The 24,416-nt window shown below is 42.0% G+C and overlaps 3 protein-coding genes and 1 pseudogene across 3 annotated transcripts; all 4 read left to right on the forward strand.

Moving 5' to 3' along the window:
* The first annotated feature begins 248 nt into the window (after nucleotides 1–248).
* Nucleotides 249–4,782, forward strand: LOC144710984 (putative receptor-like protein kinase At1g49730). The gene is made up of 9 exons (XM_078584861.1): nucleotides 249–830; nucleotides 1,135–1,686; nucleotides 2,178–2,447; nucleotides 2,871–3,132; nucleotides 3,578–3,633; nucleotides 3,729–3,793; nucleotides 3,856–3,945; nucleotides 4,027–4,102; nucleotides 4,174–4,782. Exons 1-9 carry the CDS (start codon nucleotides 749–751, stop codon nucleotides 4,656–4,658), a joined length of 1,938 nt encoding a protein of 645 aa, XP_078440987.1. The 5' UTR covers nucleotides 249–748; the 3' UTR covers nucleotides 4,659–4,782.
* An 89-nt stretch (nucleotides 4,783–4,871) lies between these two features.
* LOC144710983 (subtilisin-like protease SBT3 pseudogene) lies at nucleotides 4,872–7,408 on the forward strand (annotated as a pseudogene).
* Nucleotides 7,303–8,062, forward strand: LOC144710914 (cold shock protein 2-like). The gene is made up of 2 exons (XM_078584757.1): nucleotides 7,303–7,371; nucleotides 7,449–8,062. Exons 1-2 carry the CDS (start codon nucleotides 7,303–7,305, stop codon nucleotides 7,950–7,952), a joined length of 573 nt encoding a protein of 190 aa, XP_078440883.1. The 3' UTR covers nucleotides 7,953–8,062.
* A 12,655-nt stretch (nucleotides 8,063–20,717) lies between these two features.
* Nucleotides 20,718–23,233, forward strand: LOC144711212 (uncharacterized protein At2g27730, mitochondrial-like). Its single transcript, XM_078585145.1, has 3 exons — nucleotides 20,718–20,894; nucleotides 22,790–22,828; nucleotides 22,924–23,233. Exons 1-3 carry the CDS (start codon nucleotides 20,790–20,792, stop codon nucleotides 23,122–23,124), a joined length of 345 nt encoding a protein of 114 aa, XP_078441271.1. The 5' UTR covers nucleotides 20,718–20,789; the 3' UTR covers nucleotides 23,125–23,233.
* Nucleotides 23,234–24,416: the final 1,183 nt, after the last annotated feature.

Raw genomic sequence — 24,416 nt, forward strand, 5'->3', positions numbered from 1 at the left:
CCGTCCCCTCTCATGCCGTTTCCCGTCATCCGTCCCGTCTTCCGGGCACAACGGTGGGTCAATAACTTACTCCCCCTATCTTTTTTATTTTCAGTTTACCAAGGGCATAAAAATAAATCGCAGCAAATAAAGTTACATTATTTTCTTGAATTTTTTAATTCAAGAAGCTATAAATAGCGGGATTAGCAAAGTCTATATAAATAGCGGGATTTGCGAGTTTCTAACGAAGACGGATCGTCGTCTTCCTCCGAAATCCCCTTCCCCAGAACGAGGAGTCAGAGTGGGGCCGATTTGAACGCGATCTCAGCTGCCATGGCGGAAATCTTCTCGGTCAAGATATCCTTTACTGAGGAAAGTTACTCACCTGAACAGTGGGGCCTTCGATCAAGATTTGATCTAGGTTTTTGCAATTGTTTTCATCTCATTCAATTGAGGAGAAGATTGGAGTTACGATTAATCTGCTATGCAATCTGGAGATCGCAGATCGCTGTTTCGTCAAGCGGGGCTCGATAAAAGGGGAAAGATTGTCGGCTTCTGCTCCGCCGCGTGGGTCCGTCGCAGATAATGGGTTGGGTCCCATCGGGAGGCGAATCCGTGCTTGCAATTGGCGTGCGAAAGCTGGCGATTCTGCGGATCTCCGATCCGGCGGAAATAGCAACGCCGGCGAGGCAGAATCGAGCGTGAGTTTGAACTCGGCAGGCGTCGGAAACGTTGATCTGAAGCTTGTTGAGAAGATTTTTGCGCGGACATGCGGGGATCGTTCGTTGAATTGCTGGTTATCGTGGCGATCTTTGTCGTTGGGTCCCATTGTTCTCTGTCGGCCGCCTCAGGTTCAGTCTCTCTCCTTTCTTATTCTCCTTTCCGGAGTTTTTTCTCTTTCACACTCTACTACATCTGCTCACTTCTGCTCTCAGAGTTCCGCCCCTCTGAATTTCTATGCCTCAAAACCGTAGTTTCTCACCCATTTCGTCCGAATCAAGATTTTGGCGATCTTCTAATTCAGAACCAAGTGATGATATATTCCTTAGAAATTCATATGGAAACCGGGGACTTGCAAGCTTTGATCACCGGATCAAATCCTTTCAACTTGTTTGATCGAAGCGGCTGTTCTTCGTTGTCTTTGTTCCAATGCAGATTGTCCCCTCGACTTGGGGTGGTCGAACTTCTCTATCGCAGCTTCATTCTGCTCCAATGACAACCAGAGAGCGAATTGCTGCCGGCAAATTAACGCGTTCGTCGCCGTCGCCGTCGCCCGCTATGCAACTTCTACCGGCAAATTGGGAATTCCGACCGCATTTTCGGAGATCTGCCTCCAATCCATATCAGAAACTTTGAAATTCTACGGAATTCCTCCTTCGGCGACGGTGTTCTGTGGGCTGGGAACTAAACTTCTGGTCAACTATCCATGTGAAGGACGGGAAACAGTGATGGAAATGCTTCAATCTCAGAAATTCGACGAAGTTTCGGAGAACTGCAAGCCGCCATTAACCATGGAAGCCAGTTGCAGAAGATGTGTCAACTCGGGTATCTTATATCTTCGCCGGCTCAGCGGAGTTCGTGATAATGTTACTTTAAGTATGTGCCGTAATGCTGCCTACGTAGCGCTCGTCAATCAAGAAGACGGGGCGTCCATCATTGATATCGCCAGCTGTTTCTTCAGTGTTCAGGGTTTTGTTCTTCCATTAGGTATGGTTCCTTTCTCTCTTCTGTTTCTTTTAGCTGAATTTTTGACTGTATATTTTATAATTTGTTTATCGGTGAACTTAGAAGAAAGCAGCTCACCATAGTAAACGAAATTATTGCTGATGGTGATACTGACCGCTAAGTGGGTAACTTATGATGATGGATCACTTGTCGAAACAAGGATAATGTGTTTTGCCGTTGCAAACGCATTCATTAGATGAAAGAAAAGGTGCATTTTTATGAAAAGAACTGTAACGAGAATTTAATTGTGGATATGGGTGTTGTACATCGGATAAATTATCAGATAGGTAATTTTCTAAACCATCTTTGTACTTTTTATTTTTCTTGGGAGACCATTAAATTGGCATGGATAAGAAAGTCGGTAGTTGAATTATTCGATTAATAATTTCTTAATCGATATGTGTGTTCTTCATTGGATAATTTATCAACTATTTCAAAATTCACTTATACTCAATTTAAAATTGTTGCTGTAGGGCCGTCCAATCAATCGTCGTCACCATTGTCTACTCCTCCAGCGCTGGAATCATTCCATCCAAATAGTGTGTCTTTGGGGTACAAGGATCATGGCTTGAAATTGATTCCAATGATCTGTCTCGGAATTACGGCCACGGCGATGCTGCTCCTTGTGTTCATGATACTACTAATTCGTCGAAAGAGCAGAGAATTAGAGGATGGGAAAGATCCCGGTGATGTTTCTTCGTGGCATGGCTTACCAACCCTAAGCGTTCGAAAATTTCCAGAAGGTTCGTCCATTTACTCTTATTAATTAAGCTAACAAGGGGAGCAAAGATCATACTTTTAATTTAATATTTTCATGATTTATCTTGGGTCGTAGGAGAATTTTCCATGTGAGGGTCATCATATTAAGATGAAATTGGCACCCAAGAGCTAAATTGCTTTTAAATACCTTATTTAATCACACCCCTTTAACTAGAATAAATGAAATCAGATTTTTTAACCTTCGCTCGTGCCAATAGTTTTCAATTTGAAAAATCGTACTGAAATTATAATATGAGAATTAATCATAATTATGTGAACAAGATTATGACCGAATATATCTAGGATTTGAACTCACCGCAGATTACGATTAAAACTTTATTAAAAACATAATAATTTATTGTTATTTTTCTCTTGATTAAAAACTTTATTGTTATATAAAATTTCAGGTCCAGCGCCAATATTTCATAGGTTCTCTTACAAGGAAATCAAGAAAGCGACAAAGAATTTTACTAACGAAATTGGGAGGGGCGGGTTCGGGACAGTGTACAAGGCAGAGTTTAGCAACGGTTTAGTGGTTGCGGTGAAGAAGATTCACAAATTTCTGGAGCAAGGGGAGAGGGATTTTTCCAGAGAGGTGGAGCTTCTCGGAAGACTGCATCATCGCCATCTGGTCTCCTTGAGGGGCTTTTGCACTACCCGGCATGAGAGGTAATTGCAGTGATCACACATGTCGAATTACTCAAATTCAATCTTTTTCCCTAGGTTTACTGGATTTAAATCATCTCAATTAGATCATTTTCCCCAGGTTTTCTCGAATTCGATCATTTTTGGAGGTTTACTCGAATTATATTATTTTCCCAGGTTAAATAGAATTAAATTATTTTCCCCAGGTTTAATCGTATTAAATTATTTTCCCCATTGTTACTCGAATGAAATTATTTTCTCCCAGGTTTACTTGAATTATATCATGTTCCCCAGGTTTAATCGAATTAAATCATTTTCCCCATGTTTACTCAAATTTAATTATTTTCTCATAGCTTTACTCGAAATGAATCATTTTCCCCAGGTTTATTCGCATAAATTCATTTTCATCAGATTTACCCGAATTAAATTATTTTCTCCAGGTTTACTCGAATTAAGTTATTTTCCCCAGGTTCTTCATCTACGAGTACATGGAAAAAGGGAGCTTGAAAGATCATCTTCTCTCAAGTACCCACCCACCATCCATGTTTGCTTTTTTCACCGCGGAAAAGAAAATGCTCCCGCCCCGTATTTCTAATAGGAAAGTTCTCTACATTTTGCAGCCTCGGGAAGAACACTAACTTGGCGAAGAAGGATTCAAATCGCCCTCGACGTGGCAAATGCACTGGTAATTTCCATTAACTCGAATACTCGACTTCCCTTTACTCCATTAAAATTGGTTTCTGGCAGGAGTATTTGCATTTCTACTGTGATCCTCCTCTGTGCCACGGAGATATCAAACCAAGTAATATTCTGCTGGACGCCAACTTCAGGGCCAAGGTAATCTTTAATTAAAAAAATATACTAACTTACTGTTCTGCGGTAGTAAATTGCTAATATTGATTATTAATAATTCTTCAGGTCGCCGACTTTGGTCTCGCAACTGTTTCCAGAGGTGGCGGAGAGCAGGTTCATACTGACGTTCATGGAACCCCTGGTGTGGGCCCATCCTATTATCGTTGACTTTTTAATCTCGTTCCCATTGACTTATATCCTTTTTTGACTCAGGTTACGTTGACCCGGAGTATGTGTTGACCCGGGAGTTGACCGAGAAGTGCGACGTCTACAGCTACGGGGTTCTCCTGCTGGAGCTGGTCAGCGGGCGACGGGCCATTGACTATGACCAGAACCTGGTCGAGTGGTTTCGACGGCGCTGGGTGGCCAATACGGCGCCGCTGGACTTGGTCAACATCACGACCGTTGACTCCTTTGAGATGGAGGAGCTGCGAACGGTCATCCCCGTCGCAGAGCGGTGCACGCGTGGCGAAGCCAAGGCGAGGCCGTCCATGCGGCAGGTCCTCGTGGCGCTCCACGAGGGGCTTGACCTGGTGCAGCGCGACTTTGCCGCCGCCGTGGATGACGGCGCCGCCGCGCTGGCAGCGCGCCGTCGGAGTGACGTCACCCCTCCCGCCCTCCTGTCCTCTTCCAGCACCTCAAGATCCTGCTGCAGCCGTAGCTTCCTGCATGAGAGTGGGTCTCCGCAGTCCCTCTAACCAAAAATTCTCTTCTTTTTTTTCGGCTGGAAGCCTGATTTTTGGGCCCGGCCCACAAGCTAATTTAATGGGCTCTCCCGCTGGGGTCGAAAGGGCCGGGAAGTCCCATTAAGATCACTTTTAATCAATTTCATGCACAGAAACAAGAGTAAAATCAAGTTTTTACCACATGGACGGGACGGGGTGGGACGAAGCTCGTGCCATCCGAGGACGTAACGAAGAGTCAGCCCCAGCTGTCGTCTTCCTCCGTGCTCTTCCGCGAACTCGTCGTCTTCTTCGTCCCCACACGCGCGCCCGACAAGAGAAAGTCACAGGCTCTTCCTCTTTAACTGTCACCTCAATCCAAGCTCCACCCTCTCCAGCTCTCTCTCTCTCTCTCTCTCTCTCTCTCTCTCGAGCTTCAAACTTTCCAATTCATGGCGGCGGAGAAGAAGCTCGTCCTCTTCCTCCTCGCCGCCGCGTCTCTGCGTCTGACTTCCGCCGACGTTGACCCGCGGTCAACGTACATCGTCCACGTGGACCCCTCCGCCATGCCAATGCCGTTCTCAGACCACCGCGGCTGGTACGAGGCGGCGCTCTCCGCCGCCGACGACATAGTCTACGTGTACAGCCACGCGGCCCGCGGGTTCAGCGCGCGGCTCTCCGGCGCGGAGCTGGCCGCGCTGAAGCGCACCCCGGGCTTCCTCTCCTGCACCCGCGACGCGGTCCTGCGCGCCGACACGACCCACACGGTGGACTTCCTCGGCCTGACCTCCGCCGCCGGGCTCTGGCCGGCGGCGCGCCACGGCGATGACGTCATCATCGGAGTGGTGGACAGCGGCGTTTGGCCGGAGAGCGCGAGCTTCGGCGACACCGGCGTGGGCCCGGTCCCGGCCCGGTGGCGCGGCGCCTGCGAGTTCAACTCCTCCGTCTGCAACCGTAAGCTCGTCGGCGCCCGCTTCTTCAACAAGGGCTACCTCGCCGGCACCCCGGGCGCGACGACGGCGACGGAATACTCCCCCCGCGACGATGACGGCCACGGAACGCACACGTCGTCCACGGCGGCGGGGAACTTCGCCGGCGGCGCGTCTTTCTTCGGCTACGCCGCCGGCACGGCCCGCGGGGCCGCGCCGCGGGCCCGGCTCGCCGCGTACAAGGTCCTCTGGGACGGCGCCGCCTTCGCCTCCGACGTGCTCGCCGCCATCGACGCCGCCATCGCCGACGGCGTCGACGTTCTGTCTCTCTCCCTGGGCCTCGACGGCGTCCCGTTATACGACGACCCCGTCGCGGTCGGCGCCTTCGCCGCCGCCGAGAGGGGAATCTTCGTCGCCGCCTCCGCCGGGAACCGCGGTCCGTCCGCCGGCCTCCTCCACAACGCCGCCCCCTGGCTGTTGACCGTCGGAGCCGGCACCGTTGACCGGGGCTTCTCCGTCAGTCTAACGTTAGGAAACGGCGCCGTTATCTCCGGCGCGTCGCTCTACCCGGGGACCGGAGCCGCGGTTCGCGAGCCGCTGGCTATGGTCTCGGGGGGGGGTTGCGAGGAGAGCTCGCGGTTGAGCCCGGGGAGAGGCAAGATCGTCGTTTGCCACGTTAACGGGAGCGTCGGCGCTGTTATCGACAGGGCGGCGGCCGCCGGGGTCGCGGGGGGGGTCTTCGTGGTCTCAGGCGGGGGGGCCTTCTCCGAGAACGATATACGGTTCTCCTTCCCGGGGGTTATCGTTGGGCCGCTGGAGGGCCGGGCCCTGGTCAGTTACATGCGAGCCAGCGCGGCCCCGACGGCGCGGTTCGGGTCGGGTCGGACGACGCTGGGCGTGCCGCCGGCGCCGGCGGTGCCGGACTACACGTCCAGGGGCCCCGGCTCGGCCTGCCCCGCCGTGCTCAAGCCCGATGTCATGGCCCCCGGCTCGCTCGTCCTCGCCGCCTGGCCCGCGGCGGTCCGGACCGCGGCTACGGGCTCCCGGGATCTGTACAGCCCGTTTAATCTCCTCTCCGGCTCGTCCATGGCGTGCCCGCATGCGGCCGGCGTGGCGGCGCTGCTCAAGGCGGCGCGCCCCGGCTGGACCCCGGCCGCCATCCGGTCCGCGATGATGACGACCGCCGCGGCCCAGGACAGCGCGGGCCAGCCCGTCAAGGACCTGGACTCCGCCGCCCGACCCGCCACGCCCCTCGCCATGGGAGCCGGCCAGCTCAGCCCGAACCGCGCCCTGGAACCCGGACTCGTCTACGACGCCGCGCCGGGCGACTACGTCGGGCTGCTCTGCGCCATGAACTACACGCGGGAGCAGATCCTAGCGGTGACCAGATCCCGCGCCGCGGGCTGCGCGGGCGCGTCGCCGGACGTCAACTACCCGTCTTTCATGGCCGTGTTCGGGCCGGGGGAGGGGCCGGCCGCGGTCCGGAGATTCGGGAGGACGCTGACCAACGTCGCCGACGGGCGGTGGACGTACCGGGCTCGGGTGGCTCCGGTGACGGGACTCCTCATCAGAGTCGCCCCTCAGGTCCTTGTGTTCGAGGGCAAGGGCCAGACCCAGCGCTTCGAGCTCACCGTCCGGCCTCTGGCGCGCCTCCGACCGAGCCAGGTCCGGCACGGCGCGCTCGTCTGGGAAGACGACGGCAGTAACCACACCGTCCGCAGTCCCATAGTCGCCATTTGGGCAACGATCTAATGCAAGGCCCGCATGCAACGTACACTTGCCCCCCCCCCTCGATCGTGAAACGTGGCGAATCTGGGACCGTCCGATCTTGAAGTTTTAGCTATTCTTCTTCTTCTTCTTCTTCTTCTTCTTGGGGGGAGGAGAAGCGCGAAGTTAGAGCCATGGCGGAGGGGGGCGGCGGAGGGGGGTGGTGAGCTGGTTCGATGGGCAAAAGGGTTTCGGGTTCATCAAGACGGATGACGAGGGGGACGACGTGTTCGTCCACCAGACGTCCATTCGGACGGACGGCTTTCGCGTCTTGACCGACGGAAAAGCGGTGGAGTTCGAAGTCGAGCACGGCGACGACGGCCGCAGGAAGGCCGTCCACGTCACCGGCCCTGGCGGCGGTGGGCCCGCCTGTTACAACTGCGGAGAGGGCGGCCACGTGGCGAGAGACTGCCCGCGTGGCGGCTTAGGTGGCGCCGCGTGTTACAACTATGGCCGGACAGGTCACCTTGCGAGGGACTGTGGCCGAGCTGGCGGCGGATCTGGGGCTTGTTACTGTTGGGGGCTGGCTGGCCACCTGGCAAGGGACTGCCAGCTCGGACGGGGCGGCGGCGGAAGCTGCTTCCAGTGCGGTAGACCGGGGCACTTTGCCCGGGAGTGCCCCAAGTTTCAATAAATCCAACCCAGAACTGTTGAACACATACATAGAGAGAGAGGATTTCCACAAAATATTAATATGTACATCAGTTGGTATTTATAGAATATAGTTGGTATTTATAGTTATAAGGGTCCAGTCTACATTTGATCCTAGCCGTCTATCTTCCCCATCTATGTGTTATCCTATCCGTCTATCTTTTCCTAACCATTAGATCTCTTTAGCAAACATAGGGTACAGCCAACTTCTTGCTATAATTTTATAATAAGTCTGTTTGGTTGGCCTCTTGCAGACAGCCAGTCTAACTCCTCAATAACCCCCTCGAGACCATGGCGGTGAGGACAAAGTTGACCTTGCCCCCGAAATACACAAAACTAGATTTTCAAAGTGTTTTTGTTAGAGCATAAGTTAGTTGATGTTCACTGTCAATGAAATGTATACAGAGTACCTTGGCAGCTACTTGTTCCCCAACCAAGTGATAAATTTATTTTTATGAGCTTCAGTCAAAAAAATTATTTGCTGCCAGATAGGATTCTTCGCACCAAAAGATTGGCAATGAATCAGATGTAAATCTAAGTTCTATTTGCAATCGTTGGATCCCTAGTATTTGAGTATTTGCATTGGCGAGTTATTTATATTTAGATTCTGCACTTGATCTAGCGATGAGGATTGCTTTTTAGAGCTCCAGGATACTAAATTATTTCCAAGAAAAATTAGATATGTTCTTGTTGATTTTTGATTTGTCCAATCACCTGCCCAATCCAATTCACTGAAAGCATTGATAAGTAAGTCACATTTTCCATATATATAAGCAAACCATAAGGTATTCTTCCATTAAGATACGAAAGCAATTATTTCAGGGCCCCCCAATTATCAGAGTTTGGGAATGTATCTTATGGCAAGCTTTTTTAATTGCAAATGCTATCTCAGGCTTGGTTAGTGTTAGATCTTGAAGAGTATCAACAATCTATTTATAGTGAGTATTATCAACTATTGTATTGTCAATATGAGAGTTTTACGAAAAGGATATTTGGGTTGAACTTTCCTTATTAGATTGTTGAAGCAATGACATGAGATACTTAGTGATGGTGAGGACGCCAACACATCACCGTCGAACGCGTCGCCATGGTCAACCGGAGTCAACACGCCTGCTATGGACCCAACGGCGAAGTCAACCAAAGTCAACACCAAAGTCAACACGCCGCAACCGTCGACAAGCACGTCTCCACCAGCGCACGTCCCTACGCGCGTCATGACACGACGCCAGAGGCAGATCCACAACTGTCCTTTGACGTGACACGACGCACGTCTTTGATTTCTCGTCTCTAATTTCTCGTCATTTCTCTTTCCTCCAAGGCCTATACATAGGCCATTGTTTTCAAGAAACACTTAGGCAGTCATATTTCAAGAATTGAGTTTTCAGTTAAACTCTTCTTGGAGGACTGCCCAGCCTCCCTCTACCCTCAAACCCTAGCCATCGCCGCCGCGGCTGCCGCCATCGCCGCTGCAGTGTTCGTCGCCGGCCACCTCTTCCTCGTTTCCATCTCTCTCTCTCCCCCTCCCTCTCTTTCTCTCAGATCTGCAACCCCAAGGCTGCCCATGCTTCCCCAGTCAGGGCCGCGCAGGACCGCCCAGGATGCCCCAGCCAGGGCCTCCCCAGCCAGGCCGCCCAGGTCCGCCCAAGGCCGCCCAAACAGGGCCGCCCAAGGCCGCGCTCAGGCTGCCCTAGTCCGGCCGCCCAGGCCACGCCCAGGGCCGCCCACGAGCAGCCCAGGCCGCCCACGAGCAGCCCAGGCCGCCCAAACAGGGTTGCCCAAGGCCGCGCTCAGGCTGCCCCAGTCTGGACGTCGTCCGACGCTTCAAGCCGCGCGCTGAGCGTGCGGAGTGCCCGCGCGCTCTGCTCCGCGTGCTCCGTGCGCTCCGTGCACCCTACACGCGCTTCGCGCGCGCAGGTATTCGTCTATGCCTGACTCTGCGATCTTGTCGTGACGCGGATAAAACTACCCACTGCCAGGGCCGTTCAACTCCCGTAACATCCAGATCTTGTCGTCCAGTGGGCCTCTCAACGCCCGGACTCGCCCAGCCTCGTCACGATCAGAATTTCCCGCATCCTCTTCACGCACCACGGTGCCGAGGTACGCCTGAACTCTTTGGTGTCGAAGTGTTCCCCGCTTAGTGTTTTCTCGAGAAGTTTCCACCGCCGTCAGAATTAGACTTGGTTTGGATTTCCACATCTTCTCTCTCTTTCTCGAGTGTTTCTTCGCGACGCGAATTCAGATATTGATTTCGGTGCTTAGGCATCGTCGCGGTGGGGGAAGACAATACTCCCGCCCTCGATAAGGGTCGGAGCTGCACCACCAGATTTTCATCGGTTTTAAAGTCCAAATTCGACCGTGTGATTTCTGTGGCTGTTTTATCCCTCCAGTACCCGATCCATCCCTAGTCATCCATCTACCCGTAGTCTGTCCCGTCAACCTAGTCATCCATTCCTTAGTCGTCTATTCCGTAGCTATCCTACGTCACTTAGACTGAGACAGAATGTAACCTTTATGATGTGATATTTGTTAAATCCAATAAAATATTTTGCTGGCACAAGATCATTAATAGCAAACTTATAAATTATCTTAGTGACAAGTTCTTGAATTTAACTTGAATGAGGAGAACTTATTAAAATAAAGATTGGGTTATGATTTTGTAACTTAAAAAATAAAGACATCATTTTTTTATCCAATGAAACGAAGAGCTTAAAGAGAAGATGGCAAAATTTTAAACCATGCTCTAGGTGATTGATGTAGACCGTAAAATGATTTCTCTAAAACCTAAACATAATCAGGATGAGCAATATTTTTTAACCTGGATGTTTTTCCATTTACACCTTTTCTTCTAAGTCATGTAAAAATGCATCAGATATGTCTAGTTGATGAATTTTACAAAAAATGCTGATAGCTAGAGACAATAGTAAACAAACCATTATATGTTTGATTACAGGACAAAATGTTTCAGTAAAATCAAATCAATCATTGATTGAATCCTATGTGGCCAGTCTGACTTTGTATCTATCTATATCTCCATTTGGTTTGTATTTAAATTTGTAGACTGATCTTCAGCTAATGACTGGAAATTTGAATTTCTTGGGACTAAAATACAGGTTTTATTTTGTATTATATCATCAAATTCTATTTTCATTCCCAGCATCCAGTTTTTGTATTTTGATGCTACTGTGCAAGTAGTGGGTTACGTAATATTCGACAAGTTTTTAAGAAGACATTTTGGTACTAGATGTCAAACAGTTGAGAGGGACAGGTGAGTGCCAATTTTTTTGTTGGCTCCATCTTGGAGGTGGATATCACTGAGTTTTCAGGTATTCAATCAAGTGTGCTGGATAAATCATCACGTGGAGGATCTATAGTAGTTGATTTAGAATTTTTGGATTTCCTTGAGATAACATCTTTCTGGTTGTATGAAGTTAAATTCATTAGTGATGGAGAAATGTTCTGCATTGGTTAAAGGATATTGGTTTTCTAATGGTGTGCTATTTGTTTCATCACTTAGAGTTTTACTAGATTCTACACTTGGAAGGATCTCATTAGAAATGATGTGTGTAACTATGGGATGAGATCCAAGTATTCCAAGATATTTTTCTGGAGCTGAGATAGACAAAAAAGGAAAAAAAAATTCTTAAAAAATAACATGACATGAAATATGAATTTTACCTGAACTCACTGGAACATGCGTGTATTCAATGTGCATTGAGCTGTATCCCATGAAGATACATTTTTCTGATTCTGCCTCCAGTTTATGATGTGTATATGGTATCAAATGCAGATAACACAGATGTCCAGAAGTTCTTAGAGATGAATATTCAGACGAGCTTTGAAACAAAACATTAAATGGCAACTTATTCTTAAGTACATGTGTTGGTGAGCTTGACTAAGCGATGGTAATGCTATTTCTATAATATGTCTATGTTTTTTCTCCGTGGTTCCATTTTCTTCAGGGGTATGAGGACATGAAACTCGATAAACAATGCCCTGAGATTTTACAATTGAGCAGATAGATTGATACTCTCCACCACAATATGACCATAAATATCTAATTTTAGGAGCGAATTGATTTTTTGCTCTCTAATGGAATTAAATAAAATTAAATAGTACTTCACTTTTCCTTTTACGGGATACATCGAAGTGTATTTACTCTAATCATCAATGAGAAAAACATAGTAAGAAAAGCCAAAGTGTGATAAAACAGGGGAAGGTCCCCATAAATCAAAATGGATAATGTCGAGAGCTTTTTTAGAGTGATGGTTAGTAAGTGAAAACATGATTCTGTGAGATTAATAAATTATGTTAGATTCACACAAACAAATTGCCTATTGACATTTGAAATGAGAAGTCCAAACTTTCCCTGGAGCATGATGCAATTGGTCTTCAACAAAATAATCGACTAACCTATTATTATTCAAAGTCAGTTTTTGAATAGACAATAAATTTTTAGTTATCCCAGGAACATGTAAAATATCTTTTAATTTTGTTTTTATCATAAGTAGATATATTTGAAGAACCTATTTATAAAATTTTCAAACGTGTACTGTTACCCATTTAATGATGTTCAATTCCTTGATCATTTTCTGGATCTAGGATCACGCTTAATCTGATGTAACATGATGTGTTGCTTCACTGTCTAGAAACGACGCATTTTCATCTGAAATTTTTATGGTGTAGGCTTGTGGAGAGGTTTGATAGTTATTTTTCTGGTTGGTTGTCATTTTTGCTGATTTTTAGTCCAAACTGGTAGCATATATGACACTTTAGTTGAAATATGTTATTCCCTCCATGCCCCCCCCCGTCCATGGGTCTGATTAAAAATACTTGCTGATAATTATTAATCCATGTTGCTTGATTTTGGAATTTCTATCTTTGAACTCGACTATTATTGGCTGTTGGTGCAAAGGCATTTGAACTTTGTCTTTGTTCAAATGTTAGGTAAGCATCATGTGCCTTGAGATTGGTTATGATTTGTTTGAATTTCAGTTGATTAACCATAGCCCTGAAGGGATATTCACAGGGACTTGTACAGTGGTGACTGTATTCACATGGCCTGTATAATATGAGGAAACATTTACTGCAGCCGAGATTTCTTCTGTCATCATGATCAGAAGCTCTGATATTGTTGAATATTTGTTAGAGCTCCAAGAAGATCAATAGAGGTTAGAGAAGGAGAGAGAACAGGATCAACAAGATGTTAAGATCATTGGGATTTCCACAAAAAATATTTATCTGTACACCAGTTGGTACTTAGAGATTAATGTGTAACTATAAACATTAGTTCACTAAACTAATAATTGACCATTATAATGCTGCTATCTAATTTTGATTCGATCTGTCAATCCTTCCCTATCTATGTGTAATTCTATCAGCCTATATTTTCCTGTATTTAATCCTAACCATTAAATCTGTGAGTATAGGGTATGTGTCAAATTCTTAATTATCTAATCTTATAATATGTCCTATTGGTTGGTTTCATGCTGATGTGATGCTGAGGTGGAGAGTCAAATCCTCAACAACTTCTTTGCCAAATATGTTTACATTGAGGTGATGCTTCTACCTAGCGGGTGATTAACCCATTTTTTTCTCAGTTTCTCTTGGAATATATTAATATATTTTATATGTACTAGCATAATGTCAAATTTTACTAGAAAAAATACTGATATATTATGAAAGAGAATATAGAGTTAAAAAATTTAATATGCCAAAACATGAAGTATGATGTTTTTCTATTTTTGGAATGGCAATGAGTTAAAGGTGGCCAAGTCGTGAAAATAATTGTGAAAGCACAATTAATGGATCAAACTTAGGAGGTGAAAAATTAAATTTAGAGAACATATTATTAGTATGTACTTTATCATCAATAAAAAATTTTAATTTATCAAAATTTATTTGACCAGTTAAATGAGAAGCTAAGTAGAAATTTTAGGTCAAGGTCTTACGCCTTATTTCCTGACATAAACTCACACTTCGAAATCCACGCTTGATTACTTTTGAGAAAGTGAATTTCTTTGAATAACTTCAAGGAATTTCACCCAAATTGTTCCCTTCTGATTTGAAATATAAGTCACTAATTTCAACGTTTTTTTCAATTCAGATGTCAACATGTTATTGTTTATTACTAATTGGATTAATTCAGTAAATTTATTTTAACCAACATGATTAACCAACATTATGTGGCTGGAAAGATCTAAGTTGTTCCCCACAAAGAAATAATGTAGTGTTCTAATTATGGAGCAAATTGTGACAAAGAAACACTTCAATTGTTTGCTCTGTTATCTTGTAAAAGGAGGTCTTGACATCATCAAAATTCCAAATCTCTGGATATTTAGTGATTAATTCATATAAAGTCAAATATATATATATATATATATATATATGTGATTTACACATTAATTACCCTATAATAAATAATGAAAGAGAAAGGGGTAGATCCATAAGGAGGTAAAAAATTAATTTATGATTTTTTAAGGTTTGAATATATAAGAAGAGGGTTTTGAGATGGGAAATATTTTTTTGGATTGAAAATTATTTTACATATTTATATGAGTGAAAATGTTAATCTTAAAGGAGTTCATTTTACCAATTTATTAATATTTTAATAAAAAAAATAATAAATCACCTCAGCAGCAGTTGGTCATTATTGTATCGATGCCTGAGTCATTGGGTACATGATAAGTCAACATGCAAGTGTGCATTCTGTGTGCGAGTGCAGGTAATGGCTGCCCACATTATTACATTTAAGGGCCAATGCCTACTAGCACACACAGATGGATGATTTTACAAGGAAAATAGAAGCATAGTTGTGATTTTTAAGAGATAGGAATAAATGTCAACTTTTTATTTAGATAGATCAAATGGCTCATGAAGAAAGTAAAAGTGGTGTAAATGGAAGGATGTAGAGATAAAATGAATAAAAAATAGAAGAAGTGGATGGCAATGATGGAGAATAATGGGATATAAGTGATAATATGTTACTGTTTTTATTATGAGATCAGTGGATCACTCTCTTCCACTAGGATCAACAAATTTTCACAACACAGAGAGGGGGTAACAAATATAAATCACTTGAAAAAATCATATAATCCTATGTTAGTTTCAGTTGCTAAAGTATGTCCTAATATGGGGAGTGAATTTAGTTATTCAAATTTTATTAACCTTTTTACTATAGACCTATGCAAGATACTGTAGACCTATCTAGTGAAAGCGATATATGATAGGGTAGACTAAATTATTTTTAAAAAGCTTTGGCTAGTACATATTGATGCTTGGGAATATCAAGTCCAAGTGATGATAAGCCCTAACCAAGTGTGTTTGAATACCTTCAAGAAAAATATATGGAAATAAGATGCAAAAAGGATGCCAAGAAATAAACAAATTTAAGAATATTCATCATCCTCAATTAAAAAGTTTTCCATAGAAAGATGGTGCTTGAACTCCTTTGACTCGATGCTAACACTCTCTCTTGGTCATCCCCAAAGCCGTCATCTAGTTGACCCCCAAAGCCTACCAAGATCCAAACACTAACATATATTCACGTTAATTGTAGCTAACGATGAGTACGAATTGTCTCCACAAGGAACAATGATTATGGATTCCATATTCTTTAAATATTGAATATTGTGGTGAGATAAGATACATATAAAGTATGAAGTCGAGTGGTGAGAGAATGTGAGGCAATATAGTGATACTTAGTAATATAATTAAGCTGATAATAGTAGTTAGTAGATGGTAAAAATGACGATTTAAGAAGTTAGGGCGGGTGCGAGAATGAAGTGACGATAACCTGAGTGATGGGAGCAATGTAAGAACGAGTTGTATGATGAGAAAGTCAATGACAAGATGGTGACATGAAGATGTTAAGATGTGATTTGATTGAATCGAATGGTAACATGTGGCGGGGTGCATATTTAATGCAAAAATATATTAATAAAGCATTATAAAGTACTGAGGCAGAAAAATATAATAAATATATATTTTGACTTAGAAAATTTATATTTCCATGAATATAAGATCAAAAAATTTTAAAAAAATTTTATTCTGAATCAGAAAATTAAGTTCTTTAAGAATATGATGTCGATAAATTCTTGAAAGTACCATTAAATCCAAAAAAATCAGAAAATGATTTTAAAAATAGATTTAATCATTTCAAAGTTGCTAACACACATTTATACTTATTTTTATGCATAAACATGAGTAAATGTCGCTGAAATAACCCACTAATTCATGTGTTTTAAGACCACCAAATTAATTCATTGCTAGTCACTCAGCAATGACATTCAATTTTCCTTGGATTGTTCACTCACCTTGTCATCCTAGAAACTTGGGTATGAAGTGTTGATGGTATCAAGTAAACCTCTTAGTATAAATATTTCTATCAAATGCGAGAACACAAATGATGAGCTCCCTCATGGTTCCAGAAAGAGATGGTGATCATGAGGAGGGAAGCCAGGTCAATCTCTCACTTGTAGTGGTTATTTAACCTTTAGAAATCCCTACTAATATTCCTCCCACTTGAAAGTAAATGATGAATGTTCCTCTCCTCTTGTTTAAGCACATAATATCAACGGTGTATCGATGACAAATAGATGGTGAAGCTTTTATCTAACTAAGGTTAAATAAATAAGAAAATGGTTGATGGCTTGAAAGAATGGGTAAGAGTAGGCAAGGAATGACAGATGGATAGGCCATTAGCTTACTCTCAATTGTAGACAAATGAGCAGAATACACCACAAGGGTGTAGAGAAAATTATGATAAAGGAAAATTTTCAAAATTGTGGAATATAGAGGTGTATGTCCACCTAAGCATGATATGATAAATGCAATGATCAACAATTCCTCAAAATCATGAACATATATGCTGCCGTAACAATAAACCCCATATATATATTCTTCTCTTTCTTTTTTTTTGAACAAGGGATGAAATAAAATGGAAGCCTTATAAAGAAATAGGTGTCGATTGAGTCGGTATTTTTCATAGACACTTCATCTCATGCTACTAAGAAAATGATGAGATAGAATGAGAAGATGTAGAAGAAAACAAATGGAAGGATAACAATGAAAATATATCATGAAAGAATGATACTACAAAGAGAAAGAGGAGAAAGATATTGGAGTGAAGCATATCATAAGTAATTAAGGATAATGGGGTATACATAGGTTCATATACGGATAAGTAATAATGAATGAAATGGGGTAAGGTAGGCTAGGACAAAAAGTGAAACATATTCATGTACAGGTGTCAAAGATAGCGTAAGGTAGCTCAAGAAAAAAGTGATCATGTGCTTTAAAACTTGAAGGAATGATCACCTCTAACCCAAGTAAGATTCCAATTTATGGAGATCCCTTACATTTAAATATATTCAACTAGTAGTATGATGGGTAGTTCACTCAACACTTAACTTAGGAAAATAGTACAGAAACCCTTTGATTTTCATGTTTGTTCTCACCCTACGAGAGATCCTAGCCACTCAGGAGGAGATCATAGGTCTGGATCATGGCTCATACCATCATTTGTGATTCAAAACTAAAAAAACATTAATAAATAATCAACTGCTAATTCCTAAAGTACAATTCTCACGCATATCTAAAAAGTGATAGATGCATATCATCGAAAATACATTTTTCTAAAGGCAAAAATTCCTATATGGAAAGTAAATGTGGTTTTTTTATCAGATTTGTGAGTTTCTATTTGATTGCAACCGGAACAACCATCTAGAAAATGAAATTAATCATGCATTGAGATATTTTCGAGAAATTGATCAATAATGGGAGGGTTGTGCTATTTCATTACGTCTGAACTCAAATTTTCTATAGTTGATACAAACCCTCTACTCAGTGGTTAGCCATATTTAGAGTTCCTTGTCTTGTTTATTTTTTTCACGATAATACATATTTCTTCGGAACGAGATGAACATGACCTACACAAAGGCTGTCATCAATGCCATAAATAAACCCATATTTTGAGCACTTAAGAATCTCATTCTTCACCACCTCTAATATATTATGTTCAAAAGTCTCTGAGCTTCCTGCGGTATGTTGAATTCCTGAATTTTCACCAATAAAAAATTAGCTGAAAATGAAGTTTCAATGATTCTGTCACAGAAGATTACTCCTTTTATTCCAAAATCTTACTGCTATTTTCAATATGCATATTTATGGCGACAAAGAATAAAGTTATCACTATATCTTTTCTTTTTCCTACTTTTTACAAGTGCAGGATAACCCCAAGGATCATAGGTTATTTTCTACCAATTTTGCTCTCCCTTCACCTCCCCTATGGGGATGGACCACATGATCCATAATTACTTATTTTACTACTTGACACTTACCTAGCCAACACTTAGCTTCGGCTCTACCCAAAAGTTTTTGGTTCGCCCCAACATTACGTACTTGTCTGAGTGTTGCTAATAATTTTTTGAATATCAAATGGACCTCCCAAGAAATATTAATGTGGTCAATTTACTCTTAGATTCCCAAATGCTCTAATAAAAAAATTAATATTTTCTCTACTTCTGTATAATTTATTTTCATATCATCAATAAACTAACCTATTTCCACCTAACATGACTTAATGATTTATAGTAGACGTATGATTTATCCAATGATATGTGAGAATATATGATAATAAGATTTGTATTTTGTGATCCTTAGAACAAATATTTCATGGAGTGGGCAATGGTTTGAGATCTAATTCAAAAGTGAGGATCTCATTTGAGGGTGATATTTCAAACCATCGCGTAGCTCCATGAAAAATACATATCCTATTATATGATACTATTATATCCTATTATGGGTCATGAATGTTAAAGTGGTTGTGCTTATTGGCCATTCACTTGACTTTCTAAGAAGATACATACACATATCTTCACTTAAACTTGCTGAATAATTAAGGAATTTTGATCTATGAATTTCAACCTTTAATTTTCCTACAGAGAGATCAATAAATTCATGTCCACAATCAGTAGTTTCTTGGAGACGGCTAAGAAAGTCTGCCTAAAATTTTGGGTGGATGGCTAAAAGTTAAGGTCACCTCATAGCATCAGTTATGTTATCTACCAAAAAGAACAAAAGATGTGGCATTCCTTCATCCCAACCAGGAATTCACTTTTTCACTCTTCTTAAAGTCTATTTGAAGCTTCATTTGATTGTAGAGTTATGCAAGTGATTCAAAGTAAAAGTTATCCATTTGTGGAAATTTTTTATTCCCCCCAAATCCCCTGTATGAATGTCAGTTCAAAATTTGGGCAAGAATTATAACTGCGTGTTACATAGAATCATCACTGCCAATTTGTAGGGGGTCCACTTTTAACTTCAAATATTATCCACTGGCGAAATATAGTTCTATTTAATAAATATCCATTCATTCAATAAATACATAAACTAATTAAATATAAATTGCATGTGGCATACTTTATACCTATTACTTGGAAGTAAAAAGAAATCTACAAAGTTGGATACTATTTTTTCTACTAATAGATCATTTTGAGAATAATTTTTTTAAAAAATTGGGATATATCACTTTATGAAAAATGTATAAATCAATTTTTATTGAATTAATTAATGATGTAACTCATTCGGCACTAGCAATAGATGACAATCACTCAAAAAGGGGTCATCCTTAATCCTTTGCAGGACTCAATAAAGTGGGGCGGGGGATGTAAAGACACTTAATTATTTAAGTTGTAATACGTTCTGCTACGGGATACACTTTTGGTAATCATACATATATTCAAAATTACATCTATCTACTTTTCATGAAGTAAATAAACTTGCAGAAGTTTTAATTCACGGGAAAAGAATCAAGAAAAAATATTTCTCAACTTAACAGCTCATCTTCTAGTTCACTTGGTGACACACAACTTTGATGAGGAAATTGGATAAGAAAGGTAAATGTTCAGATATCTCTTCTATTGATGGATATACTAATAAATTGTAAACTACATGTTATTACCATGTGACCAACCAGCCCAATGCTTATCCCCTTTATGCAATCCGTCAATCATCTATCTCTCTGCAATCTTGACGAATATTCAAAGGAGTCCACATATGCCTTTGTGGAATGATGTGAAGATACCAGATAGACCTGATAGAGTCAATATAAAGGGAGGAGAGTCATTGGTTAAGATCTGACAATCTTTTATCGCCATCACCTTTCGTCATTTCCCAGGTGAAACTCATTCAGATTCTAAAAATAGGGTTTGCCATTTTAGAAGGCAGTCTGCCATTTCAAGGAGGTCAAACCCTAAAATGGAGAATATTTTATATTTTATCAGAACCAGACTCCCTGTTCCTGCTCTGCTGCTCCACTCTCTTACTCTAGCTTGCTGTTCCCCACTCTCTGCTCCCTACTCCCCATTCCCTGCTCTCTGTTCCCCGTCCCCACTTAATAAATTATTTTGGAGTATACTATTCCTTGTACAGAAGTCTATGCCAAAAAAATCATTTTAAAATTTTTAACTTTGAGTTAACCTGACAAAACTGGGAATAAGTTAAGCTAAAGTTTAGGTCTTTGCTAAAAACCTAGAGTGTCCAACACTAGTGTAAAATAAAGAAAAAAGTCCTCATGATGACGATGACGATAATGAAATCGTCATCGACACAGTCTGCAAACACACTTTCCTGTGAACCGTCCGATAAAGACGTCCATCGCGTTATCATGGACTCATACTTACGGATAGCCGTTCGATCAGTGGACCAATATCGGACGGCCATAAAACACTTGTGAAACGGGCTTGTTTCTCCTCCGTCGTTCCATGGCGGTGTATTCTGCTACCAGCTGAGTTTGGGGAAGAGAAGAAGCGCAGTCCGCGCGATGGCAGCGATGAGGACAGTCGGCCGGCGTGTGCTCAGGAGCTTCTCCACGGGGGGCAAGGTTTTGAGCGAGGAGGAGAAAGCCGCTGAAAACGTGTACATCAAGGTCACCCATTTCAGCCTTGTCGAAAATTTCGCCTTTTCTAGTTTTCAGCGTCATTTGATTGTACATTTTCGGTGAAATCGTCGTCGGAGGATGAGGGACTTTATCTTGAAGCCCTGCATGATTGTCTCCGGATTCTGTCGGGCAACCTCTGTTTTCTTGGTTACGGGCTGAAATTTGGGTTTGAAATCGAAAGTTCTGCTTTGAAAGTCTAATTCAAAGCTTTATGCTTGGGTAAAATAATTTAGGCATTGCTTGAATTAATTATCTAGGCGTTTCCGTCCATGCTTTGTCCTTGTTAACTCTCGACATTTCCCTGAATGGGTTTGAACTCTGACTATATGGTTGTCGCTTAAGATGTATAACTCATGCGACCTTATCATTTGGTATGTATACATTTTTAGACGCAATTTAGGTTATTGGTAAGATTGAGTCGAGCGGCATAATTTGAATCGAGCTGCATTGCCTTTGATGAATGGCATGAGTTGCTGCTTGGGCCATTCATCCAGAATAAAAATTATTTTATCTTTCTCCGATACCGGGTCCTAAACCAGCTTAAAATATAAAGTCACAGAAGACAATGATCATCAAAGATCAGACACCAAGACGCATCCCCCAGATTCTTTTTTCCATCATATAGCCTTGACCTCTTGGTTTCTATTAAATATTTTGTTAAATATTTTTATTAAATATTTTGAATCGATAAAAAGAGTCTGGAATTTTTATTAAATATTTTTATTTCGACAAATCATGCGCATGGACAGTGTGTGCTAAGATTCATAGAGTTGATTGGTTTCTACCTCAAGAACGATATTAGGTTCATCATCCATCACCAGATCTGAGCCATGACTGAGGTTGGTGACGAGATGAAGATGACAGTTTGTCATCACCCCAGGATCTTTTATCAGCAGATGATGATAATGAAAAAATTGTGATCAGCAGATAGGATGACGATTCGGATGATGATATCAAATTTTTCCCATCGTCTCCTCTCAATAATCTCCATTCTCTAACCTCACTCAGATGATGAGAGAGAAAGATGAATTCATCATTTGCAGGCCCACCGAACTGGGCTCATCAGTTCGAGAAGCCCATTATTGTTATCATTTGATTTGCTAAAGGACTCTTTTAAGGGGTATTGGGCTTTTCTAGTGAGTAATTTTGATGGCCTCCTTGGAATTCCTTAGCTGCATCTGGCTAGGAACTGATCTGCTACACCAAGTAGAGTGAGAATGTGCCCGGATATTGTTACAATCTCCATGTAGATTTAACGAAATCAAGAAATGGGACATGGGAGAGAAAGGAGATTGAAAGAGATTGAAGAGGTAAGAGAGAAGAAGAGAAGAGCGGTAGGTGTACAAACCCTCAAGAACTTCCGAATTGGAAGTTCTTGCTCTCACGACAGCTGGATGCAGCTACTCGTGCTAAGAAACCATAAGGTGATCATTCTTCAAAAGTTCTCTCTAATGACTTTACAAGGGGTTTTTATAACCCGAAGATTTTCAAGAATCAGTTATTTTCTCACCTAAGGCTCATTTGTTGGCTAAGCCTTGTTGAACTGCTCTTCTGTGACGAGCCCTTATCAGGAATCTAACAAATATCTTCTCCGTTCTTATTTCGGTCTAGTTTCCGGAAGATTCCTGAGAAGGAACTTAGCACATTGTTGCCAGTCTCCAGGCAGGATGACAATGACAATGACAAAATCACCATCATCGCTCAAGTTGCTGTTGATAACGATGAAGATAACAATTTTTCATCATCATCCACAAACACTATCTTCCATGTTATGATTCCATCAAATGAATTGTTGCTGTCCAGAATATTTTTTATCCGTTTATTCACCAATACCAGCTATAACCGTAATACCCGTTTGTCTTCTAAGAAGTTCATCTTTACAGAAGCTTGAGCGGGAGAAATTGGAGAAGCTGGCGCGCAAGGTCTGTTACACTATCAAAAAAACAAGCACAACCCGATTAACTTCTCTGTTTACGCATAATGTCAGTTTTCTATTGATAAACTTGTGTGTTATCAGAGCGCCAAGGCTGGAGAGCATCCGCAAGGTGATGCTGGAGCTGCTGCTGCTGATGCTGGCTCAGCAGGTGCCCAGGCTGGCCCTTCCTCTGCGGAAAAGAGCACTAATTATGTTGCCATTGGAGGCGGAGCTGCCGCCTTGGTTGCGATCGGATGGTACGTTGGTAGCAGGGGCAAGAAATCAGAGGACTTAAAGAACTAAAAGGAGACCAAACCCCAAGTACTTGTGGCAGGCCCATCTTACTATGTTCTTCTCTGGTTTAGAACACCATGGCAAGACCCAAATGCATCTGGTGCTTTAATTTTCCTTCTTTTTTCTCCTTTGGCGCCCAAATAAGAGTGAAGAAAACAAGAAAGCTGCTGATAGTGATGCCACAAGTATTTTTATAGGCCCAACCTTGATAGCCAAGAGAGCCAGTTTTCAGGATGTTTATCTCTATGTATTTTACTTATAATATCAGCCGCCAAAGTTCTTTTGCAAATTTTGATCGAGAAGAAATATAAAGGTCCCCTTCATCAAAAAAATTGGAATATAACTATCTTGTCACAGACTCCAATTATTCATGGGACTGTTCTATCTTATATACATTATATACTTTCTCCTTTTATTCCAATTATTCAGTACGAAAGCCTAAATAAAATTTTGTTTGACTCCATGAATCATAATAAGAATTATTTGCTGTAATGATGCCCTTGATGAAGGGTTTGTGAGTTGGGCATATTCTTGACTTGCAAAGTACAGTTTAGTCTTTCAACCAAAAAAGATGCTGCAAAAGTAAAGTTCAACTGTAGTAAATTAAATATTGAAAACATCAACTTCAGATGAAATTGATTGAGGATATAATCTAGAGAATTGTGTAAAATAATTCCAGGAAAATTACATTATTATGATTATAGACCTAATTACGCACCAACCGATCAACAATTGTATTTTGTCTCATCTGGCATGACCTCTTCTCGTAATTTATTTTAAGACACGTTTCTAGTAAAGATAACCAATACTTAGAAACTGAAGGATTATGCAAACGGGTGCACGAATATATTGCTACAAGGGGGTTAGCCTATATTCACTTGGAGAAATCATTTCTAGATATGTTCTGACCTAATACCAATATTTTACTCAGTATAAAGGGTATACGATAAATTCCTTGAAGCAAAAAGATATTAAAACTTCATAAAAAAACTGTGATACATTCCTAATCATTTTAAAAACTCAAAAACAATGTAAAATATGGTAATTTAAGGCATAACTTTTGTAAGGTTTTTACCATGGCTCCATGAGCTGCTTGTAAGGTTTATAATTTTTAAAGGCCTTATATTATGATTCTAATTTGTAGATGGATAATTAAAAACATTCATATGAAGTTAATTAAAAACTGATCATATCTCTCATCACAGTGACCTGAAGCATGCATCCTCGAGCCAATTGTGGTGATTCCACCAAACTATATATATATATATATATATATATTACTTTGATGATAAAATCCAATG

Source organism: Wolffia australiana, chromosome 13 (assembly GCF_029677425.1).
Source record: "Wolffia australiana isolate 7733 chromosome 13, ASM2967742v1".
Lineage (NCBI taxonomy): Eukaryota > Viridiplantae > Streptophyta > Magnoliopsida > Alismatales > Araceae > Wolffia > Wolffia australiana.